Here is a 21,634-nt window from a genome sequence, read left to right as displayed (position 1 = left end):
GCTGAGTCAAGTGGTTGTGGTACCCAGACATTCTGAGTATGTTTTCACTGACAGAACTATTCTCCTCCATTTTGCAGCTGTAGAACTTGTTGGAGACTTTATATCTCTCAACTCGGGCATTTGCTTGAAATATTAACTTCAACTCCTGGAACATCTCATATGCTCCATGATGTTCAAAACATCTTTGAAGTCCCAATTCTAAGCCGTAGAGCATGGCACACTGAATTATCGAGTAGTCATCATCTTTGCTCTGCCAGACGTTCGTAACATCTGGAGTTGCTCCTGCAGCGGGTCTTGCACCTAGCGGTGCTTCCAGGACATAATTCTTATGTGCAGCAATGAGGATAATCCTCAAGTTACGGACCCAGTCCGTGTAGTTGCTACCATCATCTTTCAACTTAGCTTTCTCTAGGAACGCATTAAAATTCAAGGGAACAGTAGCACGGGCCATTGATCTATAACAATATAGATATGCAAAAACTATCAGGTACTAAGTTCATGATAAATTAAAGTTCAATTAATCACATTACTTAAGAACTCCCACTTAGATAGACATCCCTCTAGTCATCTAAATGATCACGTGATCCATATCAACTAAACCATGTCCGATCATCACGTGAGATGGAGTAGTTTTCAATGGTGAACATCTCTATGTTGATCATATCTGCATATGCTAGGCTCGTCAAGTTTAACCCGAGTATTCTACATGTGCAAAACTGGCTTGCACCCGTTGTATGTGAACGTAGAGCTTATCACACCCGATCATCATGTGGTGTCTCGGCATGACGAACTGTAGCAACAGTGCATACTCAGGGAGAACACTTACACCTTGAAATTTAGTGAGAGGTCATCTTATAATGCTATCATCGTACTAAGAAAAATAAGATGCATAAAAGGTAAACATCACATGCAATCAAAATATGTGACATGATATGGCCATCATCATCTTGTGCCTTTGATCTCCATCTCCAAAGCACCGTCATGATCTCCATCGTCACCGGCTTGACACCTTGATCTCCATCGTAGCATCGCTGTCGTTTCGCCAACTATTGCTTCTACGACTATCGCTACCGCTTAGTGATAGAGTAAAGCAATTACATGGCGATTGCATTTCATACAATAAAGCCACAACCATAAGGCTCCTGCCAGTTGCCGATAACTTTTACAAAACATGATCATCTCATACAACAATTTATATCTCATCACGTCTTGACCATATGACATCACAACATGCCCTGCAAAAAACAAGTTAGATGTCCTCTACTTTGTTGTTGCAAGTTTTACGTGGCTGCTACGGGCTTCTAGCAAGAATCGTTCTTACCTATGCATCAAAACCACAATGATTTTCCCTCAAGTGTGATGTTTTAACCTTCAACAAGGACCGGTCATAGTCAAACTCGATTCAACTAAAGTTGGAGAAACAGACACCCGCTAGCCACATGTGTGCGAAGCACGTCGGTAGAACCAGTCTCATGAACGCGGTCATGTAATGTCGCTCCGGACTGCTTCATCCAACAATACCGGCAAATCAAAGTAAGACGTTGGTGGTAAGCAGTATGACTATTATCGCCCACAACTCATTGTATTCTACTCATGCATATATCATCTACGCATAGACTTGGCTCTGATGCCACTGTTGGGGAACGTAATCATTCAAAAAAAAATCCTACGATCATGCAAAATCTAACTAGGAGATGCATAGCAACGAGAGGGGAAAGTGTGTCCACGTACCCTCGTAGACAGAAAGCAGAAGCGTCTAATAACGCGGTTGATGTAGTCGAACGTCTTCACGATCCAACCGATCCAAGTACTGAACGTACGGAACCTCCGTGTTCGGCACACGTTCACCTCGATGACGTCCCTCGAGCACTTGATCCAGTAGAGGGTCGAGGGAGAGTTCCGTCAGCACGACGGTGTGGTGACGGTGTTGGTGATGTGATCCGCGCAGGGCATCGCCTAAGCACTATGATAATATGACCGAGGTGGTAAACTATGGAGGGGGGCACCGCACACGGCTAAAAAACAATTGATGTGTCTTTGAGGTGCCCCCTGGCCACGTATATAAAGGAGGGGGAGGAGGCCGGCGGCCAAGGGGGGTCCAACTAGGATTCCCAACCCTAGTTGGATTCCCTTTCCTATTCCAAGAGGGGGAAGGAGGGAAGGAGAGGGAGAGGGAAAGGAAAGAGGGGGACGCGCCCCCTCCCCCTAGTCCAACTCGAAATGCCTTGGGGGGGCACGCGCCACCTTGTGGCCTGCCCTCTGCTACCCCCTTATGGCCCATTAAGGCCCATAACTTCCCAGGAGGGTTCCGGTAACCCCTCGGTTCCCCGATAAATATCTGAAACGTCCTGAAACCTTTCCGGTGTTCGAATACCTTTATCCAATATATCAATCTTTACCTCCCGACCATTTCGAGACTCCTCGTCATGTCTGTGATTTCATCCGGGACTCCGAACAAACTTCGGTCACCAAAATGCATAACTCATAACACAAATCGTCATCGAACGTTAAGCGTGCGGACCCTACGAGTTCGAGAACTATGTAGACATGACCGAGACATATCTCCAATCAATAACCAATAGTGGAACCTGGATGCTCATGTTGGCTCCTACATATTCTATGAAGATCTTTATCGGTCAAATCGCATAACAACATACGTCATTCTCTTTGTCATCGGTATGTTACTTGCCCGAGATTCGATCGTCGGTATCCTCATACCTAATTCAATCTCGTTACCGGCAAGTCTCTTTACTCGTTCCGTAATGCATCATCCCATAACTAACTCATTAGTCACATTGCTTGCAAGGCTTATAGTGATGTGCATTACCGAGAAGGCCCAGAGATACCTCTCCGATACACGAAGTGACAAATCCTAATCTCGATCTATGTCAACTCAACAAACACCTTTGGAAACACCTGTAGAGCATCTTTATAATCACCCTGTTACATTATGATGTTTGATAGCACACAAGGTGTTCCTCCAGTATTTGAGAGTTGCATAATCTCATAGTCAGAGGAATATGTATAAGTCATGAAGAAAGCAATAGTAATAAAACTAGACGATCATAATGCTAAGCTAACGGGTGGGTCTTGTCCATCACATCATTCTCTAATGATGTGATCCTGTTCATCAAATGACAACACATGTCTATGGTTAGGAAACTTTACCATCTTTGATTAATGAGCTAGTCAAGTAGAGACATACTAGGGACTCTCTGTTTTGTCTATGTATTCACACATGTGCTAAGTTTCCGGTTAATACAATTCTAACATGAATAATAAACATTTATCATGATATAAGAAAATATAAATAACAACTTTATTATTGCCTCTAAGGCATATTTTCTTCAAGGAAACGTACGAGAAAAAAGGGAAAATAGAAAGGAAACTAAAAAAACCGGCGATCTTTCCCGCATACATTGATCAACCGCGCGAGGAAATATACCTAAAAATGGATCGGCCATACGCTAATCGAGTGCACTCGAGGGGTGCACGCCAGGTCGCTCGTGAGCGACCAGCACGCCAAATAGGAGGCGTCTCGCGAGACCGGGCTACCCGTCATCTTTCCCTCAGCGCCATGTTCTTCCCAAACATGGTAGCTACCGAACAAAACTTCAAACGAATCGATCGATTTGATCGAACTTGGCTCCTCAAGAACGACATACTCCATACAGATAATCTCCTCCTCCAGCTCTGCTGATATATTTTTTTTGCAAAATCGCCATCTTCCCGAAGTTCTCCATCCTGAAATGTCCGCTAATAGGAGTCCCTGAACCTCCTATCCTCTGCTTAATAGGAGTATATTTTTCAAGCGCAGGCCCCACCGGTATCAAGTATAGCAACATCAGTAGAAGTTTGATGACGCCATTGCCGCTCCGGCCGCATGGTACTGTCGTCGGAGCAAGCCCTGGTCCCCATAGACGCGTTTGAATTCACCATAGCACGCCACACCTTGTCCCATCTTCTATGAGTCCCTCCAACCGCCGAAGACATCGCCAGCTTCAAAGTTCGAGCCGCCCCAAGGTCTCCTCCTCCAAGTCCGGCAACCACCAACCCTTGTTCTCCGGTGAGCAAATCTTGGCCGCCCGATCTATTTCTTCCTATTCAGATTAAAACACGAAGGGGTACACTTTGTCATCCGTTCATCGTAGATCTAGCGATCCCAGTTGATTCACTTATCAAGAACAAGTATCATCGATTCATGTGCTGACACATGTCATCCTCACTGCCACTGCCACAGCATTGCCCGAATCGCTACTATGGTAGGATTTTCGTCGGAGTAAAAAAAACACCGCCACGGCAGTTTTTTATCACTTCATATCAATTTTGTTTTGCTGATATCTTGCGATCCATAAATCCAAATCTAGTGATTCTTTTTCCTGCATGCTCGTATTGACCTATATAATCCCGTAGAGCCATTATTTCACTTATTCAAACTTTTCAAATTTGAAAATTTTGAATTTGAATTCAAACCATCATATGGCCATCAAAATGATATCTAATAAACAACACCTCTCCAGGATCCATGTGACTACCCTATATGCATACAAGAGAGACAAACACTAAATGTGTGGAATTTCCTTACTCCTTAATGGAAGATTGCAATGACTATAGGCTAAAATTATCTCTGGAATCAAGGTCGATATTAATGACTTGTGGGAAGGGTGTAGTTGCCCTGGCCGGCTATGCAACAACCATCCACCAGCACGCCTAAATAGCCACCTGGACACGTCGCCACCAGTGCCGTAGCCATGCCTCAGTGCCCGCCGCTGCAACCCATGAGCGAATCACCGTCACCACCGCTAGCTATAGGTTCAGGGTTTGTCAGAAAGGGGGTGATGGGAGTGTGCGGGACACATAGAAGCGTGAGGGTCCTTTGGTCACTTAACTGACGTGGTGGTCAAATCCAGGCCATGCAACTAGTATTTAGTCAAAAACCGGGTTCACGTTACTCAAACCACCTAAAGCATTATATAGGACGAAGATTATCTGGTTTCAATAGTTGACGGATTGAGTTTTGCTGGTTTTGAAGTTGAGAGACGATTTTTGAACTTTCAAGAGAGTTTAGAAACGAAAAACATACTTGTCCCCAATTTTTATTATGTTTGGAGTGTGTTTCTACCACCGGTGAACCTTTTTAATACACTAGGTATGTGTCCATGCATTGCTATGTGGATCAAACAAATTTTTTTAACACAATAAGATGTCCATACGAAGGAAATCTTGATGCAAAACAAATAGACAAAACAAAATAATGTTTCTATCATTCCCTAAACAGGCAAAATTGTTATGTGCCCGTGATTGATCTGCTTTATGGGGTTACCAAAGATAAGATATTGATGGATATTTATTTGTCTATGTATTAGAAGTTTACTCGTATTTATTGAGTTAACAAAGATTGATATAGCTAGAAGGGGATGGGAAATAGGGGGAAGTTGGACGAAGGGGTGGTGGGGAGAAAGTTAAAGATGAAACCTATGGGTCCTTTACAAAAATCTTTATTAGTATTTTTTTGCGGGTAAATCTTTATTAGTATGTTACAATGGGGGCCTCCCTTTCTTGGTATGCCACATACTACATATGTTAGGCTTATTTGTGAGCAATCTTGACGTAATTAGCCGATTGCAATTATCCTAACACGATTCGTGAGTCCTTGCTTCCTGCAGGGCTGCTTCCCCAACGCACGCGCGCGCGGCGGAATGCACACCCATGGATGCATGCATATACGCAAGCTAGACTCACGGCGTGATTTTGCCGATCCTAGCGCACTCCTGGGAGACGAGGGCGGCGGTGGTGGAGCTGCGCTCAAGCACGACCTCGTACCCGTCGGCCCAGCTCTCCATCCCGGGCGCCAACACCTGCCAGAAGAGGGCCCCGGCGCACGGCCCGCCCCCCTTCACCGACGCGTAGATGGCGTCGTACACCAAGCGGAAGTAGTCGTCGCGCGCCGCCACCGCGTTGCCGCTCGACTTCCATCCGAACTCCGCCACCAGCAGCGGCTTCCGCAGCGCCGCCGCCGCGTCCTCCGTGTGCGACGCCAACCATTTCTTCATGAACTCCACCTGCTGCTCGCTCGTCGACCCCGGCACCCTGACACGCACACACGGTCAGCACAAATCCATCGGTTATCAGGGCTGACAGAAAATGTTCTTGTGTGGCTTCTCTTTGGCTTACCACTGGTCGGGGTAGGAGTGGATGGTGGCGAAGTCGACGGTGGGGATGCGGTTGTTTCCGATGAAGTCGGTGCCCGCGCTGTAACTGCCGCCCGGGTTGAACCGCTTGCGCTCCGGCGAGGAGTCGCCGTAGAACCCCTCGAGGCCGATCTCCACCATGTGCTTATCGTCGATGGACTTGACGTAGGAGGACATGAGCGCCACCCAGGCCTGCATGGTCTTCCCGGAGAGGTCGCTGGGGACGCGGGGCTCGTTCATCAGCTCCCATGCAAAGATGGTGGGCTCGTCCTTGTACGCCACTCCCGTGAAGTTGTTGACTCTGGTGAGCACCCTCTGCTCTCCACACATGTACACAAGAGTTAACGATCGACACAAAATATACCTATACGGTGCATATCCAAGGAAAAACGTATACGGAAGTGTATACGGTGCATCTCGGCACGTACTACACAAGATGCCAACGATGGGCGAGCTTAACGTGACGGCAGTGCAACATGCAGTGCACGCGATTAGTTTAAGTTTATTCGAGGGGAGTGCACGCGATTAATTAGCGATACACGTGCATGTACGTGCGAGACTGACCTTGATGTGGTTCATGTACAAGTTCTGGGTGTGGCGGTCCGTGAAGAAGTCGTCTTCGGAGCCCAGGTTGTGGCCCTGGTCTTTGGCCCACTGCACGTATTGTTTCTTCCCGCCAAAGTCACCCCAGTTGTTTGCCAGGCTCAGGATCAAGTAGAGACCTCGCTTCTTCGCTTCGGCGATCACGAAATCTAGTCCCTGAATTAATTAATATGTCGAGACAAAAATATATAAAGGGTTAATCAAAACATGTATATGTTTTTTTTCTATATATGTGTATGTTACTAGTAATGCTCATCATGAATTGGTGCCGTTTTAGGAAACTTTTACAGCCCACATTTAGTGCTAGTGTAATTAAATTGATTCATCTTTATATGTTAGGAAACTTGTTACCCTACCCGGAAAGAAAAAGGGAAACTTGTTACCCCACCCCGCACAAAAAAGAGGAAACTTTTACCCCATGGTTGGTATACAATGGAAACTTTCTAATGGAAATTAATCGTTAGACGAAAAAATAATTAGCAGTACCATTTAATTACATTTGATTATTCCTTCAAAAAAAGGAACATGTGGTTATTTTTATTTTTATATTTTGAAATGATGTGGTTATTTTCTTTTTGACAACATGTGGTTATTAGCTAAGAAGATACAGTATATTAGCGTGTCCGTCTATCTAACCGTACTACTATATAACTTTACTGCGACGGAAACGGTCTCGCATTTGTACGACAAACCCATAAAATTCAAGTAACGTGTAGCTCTCTTTGGAGTATGCTCTAAAGATTACCCGCAAAAAAAAAAGATGTTCCAAAGATTTACTCTAGCACCTAGTAGCTTCTCCATTCAACGTACCAGGAACACGTCCTCGCTGTAGACGCCGGGGGTGATCTGCAGCGGCCGGTTGCTCCCGCCGTCGTTGAAGGCCCACGTCCTGATGACCGTCGCGCCGACGTGGGACGCCTGGTCAAGCGTGGCGAGCACCTTGCTCCGGTCGCCGGGGTTGGACGCCATGTACATGAGCCAGTAGGCGTTGAAGCCGTTCGGGTAGAACGGCCGGCCGCCCACCGTGAACCGCGCCCCGTCCGCCCTCGCGAACCCGCCGACCTTCGCCTCTACTCCGCCGTTGCTGGGAGCCGGCGCCGCAGCGCTTGGTGCGGCGGCGTGGTGGACGCTCGGCCGGCGCGCCCCGGCCGCGAGCGCCAGGACGGCCAGGCACGACACGACCATCAGCCGCCGGGCGTTGCTGGTGCCCATGCCTACGTATGTATGTGTGTGTATGTATGTGAAGCTAAAGCTGCTATGGCTACGACGTGGAGATGATCAGCTGTAGGGTGCAATATATCTTCGCTGCGAATGATATCCTGTGCATGGAGACGAGTGCTAGCTCGCGTTATATAGGCGAGGGCGCCCGCATGGCGACACGAAACGGGCAGGGCGCGGGCCGGGCAATCGACCGGCATGGTGTGACGTGCCGACGCTTGCGTTGCGTTTGCGTTGCGTTGCGTACGGGCTCTAGGCCGATCGGGTCGATCCTCGGATACGATCGTCTAGGTGAACAAGCTTGCTTTGGCAGGTGCCATGCGTGGCATGAAATGATTGCAGGCTTTCCTTGGCTTATATGGCATGAGATAATTGCCATTACTCTGGCTTTGGCATATGGCATGAGATAATGGTAAGATTAACTCTGGCATATGCCATTCATGGCATGAGATAATTGTCTAGATCAGGATGTGCATGAGAAACGACCAAGATGGGCGTTACGTACGTAGATGTTTTTTTTTTTGCATCAAAAAAAGAAATTACGTACGTAGATGTTGAAGGGGCCGTTACGTACGCCGGAGGTCAGACGGGAAGTACGAACGTACGTTCCATACCTCCGTTGTCCCATGCGCGATCGCTGGCCACAGAGGAAGCATGTACGTGTATAAAGGAAGGCGGTTATCTGGTCTCATCCTACAAGTCGGGGTTGAGTTTGCGTGCGCTCACCGGGCTGCAGGTGCAGGTGCAGGTGCAGGACGCGTTGCTAGGTTAGGGGTTGACGCCTGCAAAAAAAAAAAGTTTAGTGGTTGACAAGGTGTCTACCCGCGCGCGCGCCACCAGATATGCGTACAAGGATCAAAATGTAGCGGAATCTTCCTGTTGTGTTTACGAAAGAATGTGGAAACAAAGTGCAAATACGGAATCTTAAATACAAACTTACAAAAAAGAGGAAATAAAAAGTTCCTAATGGGAATGGAAATGAAAACGGAACGTGTTCTCAGGTAGACAAAATGAAATTCCGCATCCGCACATGTGGGAGTTTTCACTCTCTTTTCTTTTTGTCTTCATACGGCAATCTAGTTTTTTTTAATATCTAGATATATTATGTACAAAAATTCATTAGAAGTACAAAGCATATTAAACATAATAAAAATTATATCATGGTCTCTAAACAAAACGACCACTATCGCCGCAAACGAGCCATCGATGCAATGTTGTCCCCCAGCCCTACTGGAACCGGCTTGAACTTGTCGATGGTAACTGAAAAATCTTTATGCACATGTCCCTAAGAGCATCTCCAGCCGCGCCCTCAACAGGCCCCCCAAGGCCGTTTTTTAGCGCCGGTGCCAAAATCGGCCCAGTCGCGCCCCCACGAGACTGTTTTTTGCCGAATTGGGCCAAAATTGGCGTCGGCGCACCCAACCTGAATCCGGCGCGCTGGGGGGCGCCGGCGCGAACGTTTTGGCGCGAAAGAGTGGCGGGACCGGCGCGTCAGCGAGACGAAGGCTGGCCGTCCTCATCGTCTCGGTTTTCCCGGTGGGAATCAATGTCAAGGCTGCCGCCGGTCAGCCTGCCATTGATTCACGGGTGGCGAAGTGCGGCGACGTCGCCCCGCCTTCCGCCACGCGTTCTCACGCGGCCGCCCCCGAGCAGCTATAAAAGGCGAACCTGGCCGCGCCGGTGAGGCACCCATCTCCCCCTCCTCGCCGCCGCACTTCCTCCTCTCTCTCTCTCTCTCTCTCTCTCTCTCCGCCGTTCGAGCCCCTCTCTCTCTCCCCCCGGCAACCATGAGCGCGAGGTACCCCGGCGACGCGGCGGCGGCCAATGGTTTCGGCCGCCGCTCGCTGCATGAGTGGGAGGCCTACCTCCTCCACGAGGCCAACTACCCCGCGCCGCCCGACGTACGCGCTCCGTCGCGGTGGAGGCTCAGCGCCGGCGGGGTCCTTGTCCCCCCTCTGCCCGTCCCCGAGACGCCCGCCTATTTTCACGCCGACATTGAGCGTGCGCGGGCGTCCCTGACAGTCGAGCAGCGGCGCCGGCCGTGTCAAGGAGGAGAAGCAGGAGGACGTCGCCGGCGACGACTACGCCCTGCTCAGCGCCTACTTCGGCCTGTAGTTTAGGGTTTTTTCCGTCCATTTTATTCGTGTAAAAAACGTCTAAATTTCGCCGAAATATGTCGTGTTTGTTGAAATTTGGCCGTGTTTGCTGAAATTTGGCCGAATTGTGGGGACGTCTGGGGCCCGACCTGGGGGCGACGGCTGGGGACGTGCTCGCCCCCAAGCGGCGATTTTCGTCACGTCTTGGGAGCGCAACGGCTGGAGATGCTCTAAGGATCAGCGCCTTGAAACTGCGGGCATTGCTGTTGAACCGTTGAATAAATCTAAAGCAATTGATACCAAATCTCGCTGTTACGCATGCACGACGAGAGGCACTAACCTTGTCAAGACAGCAGGATTCTATGTTGAAGCTTTGTCGACTAAGTTCAGATGGACGAACACAAGAAGGATCGGTGTTAAGAAGATAAACTCGAAGAAGAAGCGCCGCCATTCGCCCAAACGCTGCACCATAAGTTCAATCGTGATACACTTTTGGCTCAACTCAATTGTACCACTAAAAAAACTTAATCCTTCCATCATCTGTGTTCCTTGTCATCCCATTCTTCCCAAACAGCATACCTTAATGTGTTGCAAAAATTGGAAGCCTATATGCACAATAATAGCCATACCATCAAGTAATTTTTTGATTTAATTGTGATTTTCCAAGAGGTTTCTTTATACCGCCGCATGCTTATAGGGATCAAAACGGAGTGGAAATCTCCCATTATGTTGAGGGAAAAAAATAAAAATGTGAACGTAAACTTGTAAACTTATAAAACGAATTAGAGAATAAAAAGTTTTTCGTGAAAATAGAAAGGAAGATGAGAAAATGAAATTTTCATATACGTACACATGAAAGTGCTACGGATTATAATGCATATACAATTTTTTTTTGCGGGGAGTAATGCATATACAAATTAATCAAACAAATGGTTAAGGTCGTCTTAAAGATTATTTCTTCCTCATACGTTTCGACGTGTTCAGACATCAAACGAGCGCTGAGTAGTCTCCCCAAAATCAATCATATGGGCAGTCTGGGCTCCCCATATCCAGACTAAATGTGAAGAAGAAATATGGTTGTCCGGATTATCTGTCATAATTTTTTTAGAACGACTATTCGCCATGTTATCTCCAATATACGGCCCAACACAAAAAAACCACCCCACACACAACCTTTATTTTTCCTTTCCGGCCCTCCCCTTTCCGCTTGGTGTCTAGCTGTAGCGGGACATTTCTTGCTGGAGCCTGCTACTTTAAAATCAGATGACGTCCACCTCACCTCTGTCGTGCGTTGCAACAGGGATGAAAATTTTCATATTGATAATATAATAGAGTGGGTTAAACTAACACATATTGTTGACACAAAACAACAAATAACTAGAGAGACCATTCTCAAAGGTTCATTCAACTTTGCAAATGCACATTGACATGGGAGGGGAGTGGCGACCTGAATGTATTTTTATTCACCAATAAGCTTCACCTCCAGCCCTCATATCATTCATTGCTAGAGGGATAATTATTGTCCTTCTCTTCCTCATCCTTCCATACTCTTCCACTCCTAGTCTCTTCGCCAACCCATTTTGTTGGCGCCAACCAGTACCCCGTCAACATCAGTGTGTTTGTCAGTGACGCCTCATCTTCCTCCTCCTCCTTCCTCGTCAGGTTTAGTTCTCGTTCCTACTTATTTCTAGAATACTCTTATTTATTTATTTGCTTTAGTTTTGGAACACACTTTCCTTCTCCAACTCCATCGACCACTTGATCGCTTTAGTTCTTTTTCCTTCTTATTCTTGGAACACTCTTCATTTCTACTATAACATGAACCATCTGGTCAATGTAGTATCGTGTTGTTCTCGCCCACGAATGTTTCGATCACCGTCAACATGTGGACATCCTACAGAGCATGGTCGTCATTTATCTTGGGGAACGATAGGTCGCCCATTGTCGCGAGCGCATGATGGCCATTTTGCATGTTGGCAAACAGTGCTCGGCCCATGTACTTGAGAGCCTGTTGATTGTCCTTGCCCACGAACGCTTTCAAAATGATTCGGCGTGATTAACTGCTTGCCTAATTAATTACACAAATAACTAATGGTCTATCTAATTCTCTGCATGCCTAATTAACCGTCATCCAAATCAATAAAGTATCTGCCTAATTGGAAAAGATCCATACTTCTAAGGTGGTGTTTGGTTCTCTAGTCCTAGGACTTTTTCTAGTCCCAACTAAGAAGCCCCTAGTCTCTAAAAAGTCCCTCCCTGTTTGTTTCCAGAGACTAAAAAGTCCCTAGTCCCTTTCTAGAGGTTATTAAATGACCATGTTGCCCCTAGTATATAGAAAAATAACAATCAAACAATATCATGGGGTGGCGGGCCAATGAGTGCATGGAGGGGCATTGTTGGAAAAGTCCCAAAAAGACTCTCCTTGAGAGTCTTCTTCATTTAGTCTCAAATGTCTAGTTTAGACCCTAAAAAGTCCCTCCCGTTTGGTAAAAAAATCTTTAAGGGGGATTTTTTCTAATCCCTACACAAAAAAGTCCCTGGAAACAAACACTCCCTAATTATCTATAAGCATAATTAACAATCTATTTAATTCATTAATTGCATTAATGACTCGTTTTCCAAATTAATTCGGTGTGAAAAAATTTTATTTAAATGGAAATAATTAATTACATGTGTAATTAACTATCTACCTAATTAATTGCATTAATGGTTTGACTTCTAAATTGATTTAGTGTTTGATTTTTAAAATATTTTAAATGAATAGCTGCTACGAATGACGACGACGACTACCCAGCATTGTAGGACACATTCCTAAACGAATTTCTTGATATTCGAATGTACACGCTTGGTTTGAGAACATAGCATGTCTCGCTATCTGTATGCCTAATAAAAAATATAATATGACCGCATCCACGAACGTCTGTACATGGCGATGCGACGACCCGCATTCCGCCATGGCCGTCCACGACGCCGTGATCCACGCCCTGGCATTCTCGACCATCGCGCCGGTGTCAGGCCCGGCCACGGCATCTTGCACAATGTCGTGCACGGCGTCCCTCCATAGGGGGGTGCAGATGCGTACACCCACAAGAAAAAAGATACGTTATTTTTGTTGTATTAAAAAACTTGTGATTGTCAATTCATAACACAAATAATGATAAATAATAAATGGTATAGTGCACGCAATTAGCAGTTTGTTGTTGAGGAATATCTAATTTTTTGGAAGGTTATCGTGAAAAAATTTATATCTGTCTTTTAGGAAGGCGACCTCACATATATGGTACGCTTTTTGAATTCTTAGCTACCTATTATTTACATGATTAAATTTAATCAGCACATGCCAAATCAAGCACGCAAACACTATCTCCCTTTTAATGGGATTTAATTATTTAATGAGAGGGAGAAAACCAAATGGTGGGAGGTGAAGGAAACAAAGCAGACGAAAATATACCAGGCTACCAACTCTCCTTTAGAAGTAGAGACGCCCATTGCGTGAGCGCATGGTGGCCATTGTCCATGCATGTTGTCAAGTGGTGCTCGACTATGTCGTTGAAAGCATGTTAATCGTCCTTTCCCACGAGCGCCCTCAAAATGATTGGGTGCGATTAATTGCTTAATTGCTTAATTAATTAGACAAATATTTAACGGTCTACTTAATTCTCTGCATATTTTATTAATTGCCAACAAAATCAATTAATTATCTCCCTAATTGGAAAAGATCCTCCTTCTAATTATTTGTAGGCATAATTAATTGTCTGCATAATTAATTAATTGCATTAATGACTCGGTTTTCAAATTAATTGGTGCGAAAAAATTCCTATTTAATTGGGCCTAATTAATTGCATTAATGGTTTGATTTCCAAATTGATTCATTGCTCAATTTCCAAAATATTTTTGCATGAATGGCTGATACGAACGAGAACTACCAAGTGTTGTAGGACATATTTCCTTAACAAATTACTTGACATTTCAGTGGTCACATTTGATTTGAGAAAGTAGCATGTCTGTCTCTCTCTATGACTGACCAGAAATATAATATAACAGCATCCATGAACACATGTATGTGACGGTGCGACGACCTGCCTTTCGCCATGGCCGTCCTCGACACCGTGATCCACGCCCTGGCATTCTCGACCATCGCGCCGATGTCAGGCCCGGCAATGGCGTCTTGCACGGTGTCGCGCACGGCGTCCCTCCATAGGGGGGCGCAGATGCGTACACCCACAAAAAAATATGTTATTTTTGTTGTATTAAAAAACTTGTGATTGTCAATTAATAATACAAATAATGATAATAATAAATGGTATAGTGCACGCAATTAGCAGTTTGTTGTTAAGGAATATCTGGGTTTTTTGGAAGGTTATGTGAAAAAAATTTATATCTGTCTTTTAGGAAGACAACCTCACATATATGGTACGCTTTCTGAATTCTTACTTACCTATTTATTTACGTGATTAAATTTAATCAGCACCTGCCAAAGCAAGCACGCAAACACTATCTCCCTTTTAATGGGATTTAATTGTTTAATGAGAGCGAGAAAACCAAATGGTGGGAGGTGAGGCAAACAAAGCAGACGAAAATATACCAGACTACCAACTCTCCGGTCAATAACTAATAGCGGAACTCTCCAGACCATTTCGAGACTCCTCGTCATGTCCGTGATCTCATCCGGGACTCCGAACAACATTCGATCACCAAATCACATAACTCATATAACACTATATCGTCAACGAAAGTTAAGCGTGCGGACCCTACGGGTTCGAGAACTATGTTGACATGAACGAGACACCTCTCCGGTCAATAACCAATAGCGAAACCTGGATGCCCATATTGGCTCCTACATATTCTACAAAAATGGGTTGCACCGTATGGTGCTACACATGTTCAAAAAATTGTTATGGCTCGCAATGTACAGAATTTCCAGACGCAGCCACCGCCTCCTCTTCAAGAAAAAAGCTTAGGGTTCTTATGCCTTCCATTGACGTTACCGTCAGTCTGCCTCGTCTTGGATGGACGTAGGACTATGGAGGCACGGTGGACCCCAGCCATAGCCGGTGGAGGTAGGTGTTTTCTGAGTTCATTTAGGATTTGCGTCCTGCTTAGGAAGACGAGGCGATGGCGTCTCCCTAAAGATGGAATAAGGTTCTCCCCGCCTAGCCCCCATTCCGGCGATGCGTTTAACGTTGTCGGAGGGCGTGTTGAGAGTCTTCGACGGATCTCGCGGGATGCGATTGGTGATTGTTTTTGGTGGATCTACTTAGATCCAATCTTTGTGTGTCTTCATTCGTGTGTCTATAGGTTGTCTCCTTTTGATCTATACTTCTCTTCATCAGCAACTACTGCTGTTCTAATGCCCTAGCCCCGTGTGGTCTTCGCACGATGACTTTTTGAACTGTCTACTTCAACAAGTTTGGCCCGGTTCAAGTGAGGGAGGGGCAATGACGGCGGCACGCCTTCGACTCGCTCTAGTGCTCATGGTCGTCGCTAGGTGGTTTACGAACGTGGATGTGAGTTTTTGCTATTTATTTACTGCCATGGCAGGTGATGAATGGATAGAGAGTTTTCTCAGAAAAAAAATGCATCATAATTTCACGCAGGCGCAGCGTGAGCATTGTCACGTCGGAGGCAAAGGAGACGAAGCGAAGCAGTGGAGAAACGGCAGACGGGATAAAGATAAAGCGATATGGATATATGCTGAATCATCTGGCATGCGCGCGCAAGCGGCGGCGGCGGCCACGAAACGAACTGGTGTGAGTGTGACGAAACGGGAGATGCACACAAGCGCAGGACACGGACGAACGGACGACGAGCGCAAAAGGGAGGCGGATGCGTGGATGGCTGTGCGCTGGAAGCGGCTCATTGGCCGACTCTCCGACGCGGCGACGCATAGCAGCTGCGTCTTGGATAACCCGGAGAGTACCACACCTTTCCGGATGGGGCTTGGATTTGCTTCCGACGGCACAACCGTCTCCCGTTGGCCACGCCAGCCGTCCACGCCGAAAGCATTCCAAGTCCAGCCAACACTTGTTCCCACCTCCAGCTTGTTTGTAGGCATTGTGGTAAAGCGCCTCTGGCTCGTGGCTCTCACAACTTTGTTTAATGAATCCAATATTTGACACTGGAGCCCCAATGCTTGAAACTACATACAGAATTCCACGGGAAAGATACATTACACATCATCAGGCCGATCAGTCCGGAGTTCAACTAGAGAGAAGCTCGAGAGGGGAGCTTCCTGACCTACAGCACTTGCTTGGTTTACAGATACAGAGCACCGAGTCAAGTACTCCATATCATATCACCGGCTACAAGAGTGGGCTTTGCTCGAAAACTTCGATTTTCTGACACCCCAGTTGAGTGTTCCATTCTTCAGACTGCGCAAAGCTCTCTTCTTCTATCTACTCCTGCTACCTCCAGCTGCAACGGCGGACATTTGCAGTCCAGCTTCGGTTTGTCTGTCGGCTGACTTGAGCTGCAAAGGTTCTGAAGACGCATGAGTGATGTCAGTACAAGTTTTATTACATCTCTACAAGGTTGTGTCTGTTTATCCTACAGTATTCTGCAAGCATCAAATATGCATGAACAGTTTAGTTAATTATGCAACAGAGCATTGACACTCGAATTATAATATGGAATCTACTTTTTAAACAAAAAATATCTTTATCCTGTTTTTCAAACGTGGCAGACACACAGTAGTGAACTGGTTATGTAGCAATACACATAGGTGCCACATCAGTCGGCACCGCACTGGAACCATCAAAATCACTCCTACGGACCAAAAGTAGATGGAATTAAGCGGTCGAAGGGAAAAAAAAAGTGAACGATTTAAGAGTTGGGACCAAATCTACACTCAGCCAATAGTCAAGGGTCTGTCAGATATGCAAGTCTAGTTCAAAAAGCAAAGCGCCATGTTGCTTCAGAAAGGGAGATCAAGCTAATGAAGATTTTTTGTTATCAAAATAGGGCTAGCCATGTCTTTAGCAAATTTTGCTCCAACGTACTGCATGCTGATAAACTGTAGTCCGTTTGAAAATTCCAGTTTGGACCATCCCTCTGGAAACCCTATTTGATCAAATGAATCTTTCTTTCCAGCAAAAAAAAAGGGGGGCTAATATTAACTTTTCCAAGTATGTATGCGTTTAACAGAGATCCAGATAAGTAGGACAAGCAAAGTAGTAACTCACCAAAAAGTTTCTACAATCAATGTAGATACCAACCATATCAGAACTAGCAAGCATGGTAGGTGAAACAGCAGCTGAAAGGCTTGCCAGTCCTTCTCAAGGATGCCTTCTTGGTTGCCCTCACAGCACACTGATCTTCACTGACAGCACACTGATCCTCGCTGACAGAAACTGTAGTGCGCATGCCTTGTGCTTTCTTTTGAGCAGAACGTAGTTTGCCCAAAATTCTGTCCATCGATGATGACCTCTTCTTTTCAAGCTTCATCTGTAATACAAAGGGCAGAACATGTAAGTCTGTAGCCAAAGCATAGAAACATTAGAAATAATGCAAACATGGCTGATTGTGTACAACCAGAAACAATACCTCCAACTTCCGGATTGCTGCCTCTGCTTTTGCTTTCTGCAGATTTTCCCAAGCAGTGATCTTTGCTTCCTCTCTCTTGCACCTTGACAAAAAAAAATACTAGGTATCAGCAACAGGATATATGCCATAATTTGTGTTCTTAACTAGAAGTTAATGTTCAATAGTAACTGAGGACGGCAAACATTATTATCTTGTGTAACAACAGGAAAAACAGGACCATCACTTAGACTGCATAGCAAACAACTAAAAGTATCATTTCTATGAATTTGTACATAGAAATCCAAGATTCACACTAAGCGCATATCTAGTCCATAAATCAATTGCACCCCATTGGTGCCGATTTCTCCTTTTCATTATTTGCCAGTTGATACCTTACTAATTAGAAAAAATTAACCTTGCACAATCTATGTCCTCCTATTCTAAAGATGGGAACCCTCTGGAATTTACTTACCAGAAGGGAACCTGTAATGAGGTGATCTTATGACATCATAAAACACTTTTGAGCACTGAGAGGGTGTTTGTTTCCAGGGACTTATTAGTCTAGGGACTTAAATAAGTCCCTATAAGTCCCATCTAAACCAAACAGGAGGGACTTATAGGGACTTAAAGTGGGCATTTGGGACTTATGAAATAAGACTCTCAAGAAGGGACTTATAGGAACTTATAGTTGTAATATGGTCTTATAGAGACTTATAAGTCCCAGGAACCAAACAGATAGGGACTTTTTAGGGACTTGGGACTTATAAGTTGGGACTAAAAAAAGTCCTAGGACTTATGAACCAAACAGGGCCTGAATTAAATTTGTAACCTGATATGTACCACTTTGCTGAAGAAAGAAACTGGGTAAATTGCAATAAGGTAACTTTTGGAGTGTCATTTCAGTCGCAGTATTTGCATGTTACTCCAGCTAAACTTGCAACTTCAAATTGTGGAAGTTCGTCCAACCCACAGTTAACTGTCGATTGCTTATTCAGATAGCCCACTAAGAACATGTCACAAGTAGCATATCAGGAGGCCACGTAGTAGCTAGATCTATACTCGGTTCGCAACGGCTACCATACTTAGCTCATGACCCTTCCTACCCATATGCATTCTGTACACTTTCAGGCATACAGCCAATTTAGCTTGGCACTGTAGGATGGCCTTTTCATTAATCACACCAATCATTTCCAGAAAAGCAAGTCATCTGTGGAACTCTTGCTGGGAACTCTGACAGCAGGATGGGTATAAGTTTAACAGTTATAACACCACAGTGAAAGCACTCTCTTCTCTGTGCATGCCTTCGTGCTAATCCAAATCAGTTTACTTGTAAACAAAATGGCAAACATGAAATAACTTACTTTGATATGCATCTTTCTCTTTCTTTTTCATCAAAAGATGGAGCCCGGGCCTCTGTAGTCTTCTTCCTCCATTCAACAATATTTGTTGATCGCTTATCAGAGCCTCGTGTTACATGTCGCTTGGACCACCGGGTAACAGTTACTTGATCATCTACCTGCACATCCCTAACTTCAACCTTAGGTGTATGACTATTTGATTCTCTAATAGTATGCCCTGACGGCAAGCTGGAGCAGGAATGCCTCGCTTTTGGGGAGGACGATATTATACTGTCATCAGGACTCATTTGTGTGGCAACATCTTTCTTTATGACTGGACTGGAAATCGCAGGGGTTGCTCCTTGTTGGCCTCGTAAGACATCATCTGTGTACAGGGTATAAAGATAGTAAGGTTGATTTCTCTCAACATTGAAGATCATTTGAGCATTATAGGTTCAAATAAACTCAAAACTAGTTTATTTGAGCACGCAAAGTACATAAATGGCACACGATAGAGTTGTTTAAGGTTTCTAAACTACTTCTGCCATTTGTCTGATTTTTGTCAGGGGCAAATAACAGGCTTCTTGCACCCTACCATTCATATATATGATTATGGGAAAGCCTTTTTAATGTCCAAAGTAATGTAAACCAAAAGGGATGTAAGATTTGAGATGCACGACAATTGTGGGGTTGAAGTGTAGAATCTACTAACTGTTCAACTTCAAGGTATTGACATGTATAAATATGCTTGATACTGATGAGAAGAAACTAGGTCAAACCTTGTGCAGCTTCCTCTGAGATATGAGCAAAGGCAGATGCCTCCATAAGTGTTTCTGTCCACGCATGTGTGCTTGCTGATCTCCATATATACGGTTCCTTCTCAGCCGAATACGACCTACTGCTTCCATCATCCCCACTCCTGGCTCTTCCGCTGCTGAAGTCACCGTTGCGCGCATGCCCTGGCATGAGAACCCCAGCAGAGAAAGGCGAATGAGCCGCAAAATTAGCGGCCGCCAGAACACCATCGAAGCAGGGAATCATCGGCGAAACAGATGCATAAGCTCCCGGAACACCAGCAGGGTGACCAAGTGGCCCACTCTTGGACTTTGGCCGTCTATGATGCGGCGCCGGCGCCGACATCCTCCCCATCCCATCACAGGAAACCGGGCTCAGGATCCACTTCTCGGCATCCTCCCATTTCGACGGCAGCTTCCTCCCATTGTTGAAAGGGAGCACGACCCCGCTGCCCCCATACCTCCTGTTGGCGCCTGCCCCCAGCGGCACCCGCTCCGAGCTCCAGCCCTTCGGGTACTGCATGTTGCCAGCGCAATGCCGGTTGTAGCTTGGCGTCCCGGGGCTCGGAAACGTGCCTGATCTGCTTCTGGACGACGCCGTCGAGCTCTTGCTCATCCCTCCCACGGCAGCACCGAGCAAGCACCTCGGCGAGAGCACGAGCAGCTCGATCCCCCCAAACGCGTCGCCGTTGCCGAGCTCATGTGAGGCCGCCGCCGGCCGCGCCTCCGCCCTGCGCTGCAGCTGCTTCTGGCACTCTGCCGAACAGGCAACAAACAGTGAGCAATCACTCCACTTTACTCGACAGAAAAGGCATCGTGTAGCTGTGGCGCGTGAGGGGAATGGATTACCTTTCAGCGAGTGGGAGAAGGAGTCGCCGGCGGCCGCGTCGTAGCCCCCCTCCTCGTCGTCGCCGTCGTCCTCGTCTGCGCGCGTGTGAAAGGGGTTAGCTGCCGCGACGGCAGGAGGAGACAAAATGCGGAGCGTGGTGGGCACTGGGATCGCTTGACCCACCTCTGGGAGCAGTGGCGCGCGAGGCGTGGCTGCCGCCGCGGGGGTGGAGGTGGTGGAGGAGGCCCGGATCTGGATCGGCTGCACCGCGTGGCCCCACCGGCAGCTGCGAAAGGAGCCAAACAAAGGGAGCGTCCCTCTCAGCAAACTGAAATCCGGGGCGGAGCACCGACCGAGCAAGCTCGCTCGGGCAGGGCACGGCACAGTCACCGCCGAACAGCGGACGGGAAAAAAGGCGACGCAACGGAACAAAAGAGCCAGCAATGATAGAAAAGCGACGACGCAGGCCGTGGCCACGCACGCGCTAGCCCCGTTCGAATTTCTTTTGGCCTTTATCCCTTGCTTACGCGGAGGGTTTCGGCTTTCGAAGTTCGACTGGCCCCGGCGGCGCGCATGTGCGGCGACGTGCGCTGGATTGGATCTATTGACTCGGAACAGTAAAATAATCCGGCGGGCGGCCGGCGTGAGACGGCAATGTGGACGCGATGCGGAAGAGGGAGGTTTTTACCGCGGGTGGCGGCGGCGGCTTCTTCCGCCGGGAGGACGGAGGGTGGCGGCGCTCGGGCGCCGGGTCGGCGGCTGCGGCGGGGAACCCTAGCCCGGGCGCGGCGCGTGGCATGGCCGGCCGCGCGGCCGCATTCCCCGAGGACGGCGCCAGTGCGGGGCAGCTGAGTGGAGCGGGGCGGATTAAAAATGGCGCGTGGGTGGGAGGCAGGAAGATGATGCTACCAAGGTTTTTGAGTCGATGAGTCGACGAGTTGCTCGGGGGCGGCAACTCTAGACTAGTCGTGACTAGTCATAGACTCGATTTTTTTTTAAAACTATGTTATTTTTTGTAGCAATTTCGGAAACTATAGCGTAGAAT

General features: G+C 46.7%; 2 protein-coding genes across 3 annotated transcripts; both read right to left on the bottom strand.

Moving 5' to 3' along the window:
- Positions 1 to 5,480: 5,480 nt before the first annotated feature.
- Positions 5,481 to 8,099, bottom strand: LOC119314300 (putative mannan endo-1,4-beta-mannosidase 9). Its single transcript, XM_037589033.1, has 4 exons — positions 7,605 to 8,099; positions 6,756 to 6,950; positions 6,175 to 6,506; positions 5,481 to 6,090 (listed from the first exon to the last, which is right to left on the bottom strand). Exons 1-4 carry the CDS (start codon positions 8,004 to 8,006, stop codon positions 5,739 to 5,741), a joined length of 1,281 nt encoding a protein of 426 aa, XP_037444930.1. The 5' UTR covers positions 8,007 to 8,099; the 3' UTR covers positions 5,481 to 5,738.
- An 8,069-nt stretch (positions 8,100 to 16,168) lies between these two features.
- LOC119318090 lies at positions 16,169 to 21,091 on the bottom strand. 2 transcript variants are annotated; one of them, XM_037592607.1, is made up of 7 exons: positions 20,773 to 20,989; positions 20,610 to 20,684; positions 19,746 to 20,516; positions 18,991 to 19,351; positions 17,651 to 17,732; positions 17,290 to 17,551; positions 16,169 to 16,588 (listed from the first exon to the last, which is right to left on the bottom strand). In XM_037592607.1, the coding sequence occupies exons 3-6, from the start codon at positions 20,374 to 20,376 to the stop codon at positions 17,333 to 17,335; spliced, it is 1,293 nt and encodes a 430-aa protein (XP_037448504.1). In that variant the 5' UTR covers positions 20,377 to 20,516; positions 20,610 to 20,684; positions 20,773 to 20,989; the 3' UTR covers positions 16,169 to 16,588; positions 17,290 to 17,332. The 2 variants fall into 2 exon arrangements, with proteins under 2 accessions (XP_037448504.1, XP_037448503.1); XM_037592606.1 differs by having other exon boundaries at positions 16,169 to 16,577; positions 20,610 to 21,091.
- Positions 21,092 to 21,634: the final 543 nt, after the last annotated feature.

The sequence above is a fragment of the Triticum dicoccoides genome, chromosome 6A, assembly GCF_002162155.2.
Source record: "Triticum dicoccoides isolate Atlit2015 ecotype Zavitan chromosome 6A, WEW_v2.0, whole genome shotgun sequence".
Taxonomy (NCBI): Eukaryota; Viridiplantae; Streptophyta; class Magnoliopsida; order Poales; family Poaceae; genus Triticum; species Triticum dicoccoides.
Note: the sequence above shows the minus strand (reverse complement) of the source record. Positions and strands in the feature narration are given on the sequence as shown.

What these genes read in the sequence shown, in the direction of transcription:
- LOC119314300 (XM_037589033.1), bottom strand. Translation starts at nt 8,006, where the DNA reads ATGGGCACCAGCAACGCCCGGCGGCTGATGGTCGTGTCGTGCCTGGCC. An exon ending in ACAGCGAGGACGTGTTCCTG is followed by an intron (nt 6,951 to 7,604) that starts GTACGTTGAATG and finishes TAATTAATTCAG; the next exon opens with GGACTAGATTTCGTGATCGC. An exon ending in CACTCCTACCCCGACCAGTG is followed by an intron (nt 6,091 to 6,174) that starts GTAAGCCAAAGA and finishes TGTGCGTGTCAG; the next exon opens with GGTGCCGGGGTCGACGAGCG.
- LOC119318090 (XM_037592606.1), bottom strand. Translation starts at nt 20,376, where the DNA reads ATGAGCAAGAGCTCGACGGCGTCGTCCAGAAGCAGATCAGGCACGTTT. An exon ending in AGAGAAAGATGCATATCAAA is followed by an intron (nt 17,733 to 18,990) that starts GTAAGTTATTTC and finishes TTTTTTGTCAAG; the next exon opens with GTGCAAGAGAGAGGAAGCAA. An exon ending in CAGCAATCCGGAAGTTGGAG is followed by an intron (nt 17,552 to 17,650) that starts GTATTGTTTCTG and finishes TTTGTATTACAG; the next exon opens with ATGAAGCTTGAAAAGAAGAG.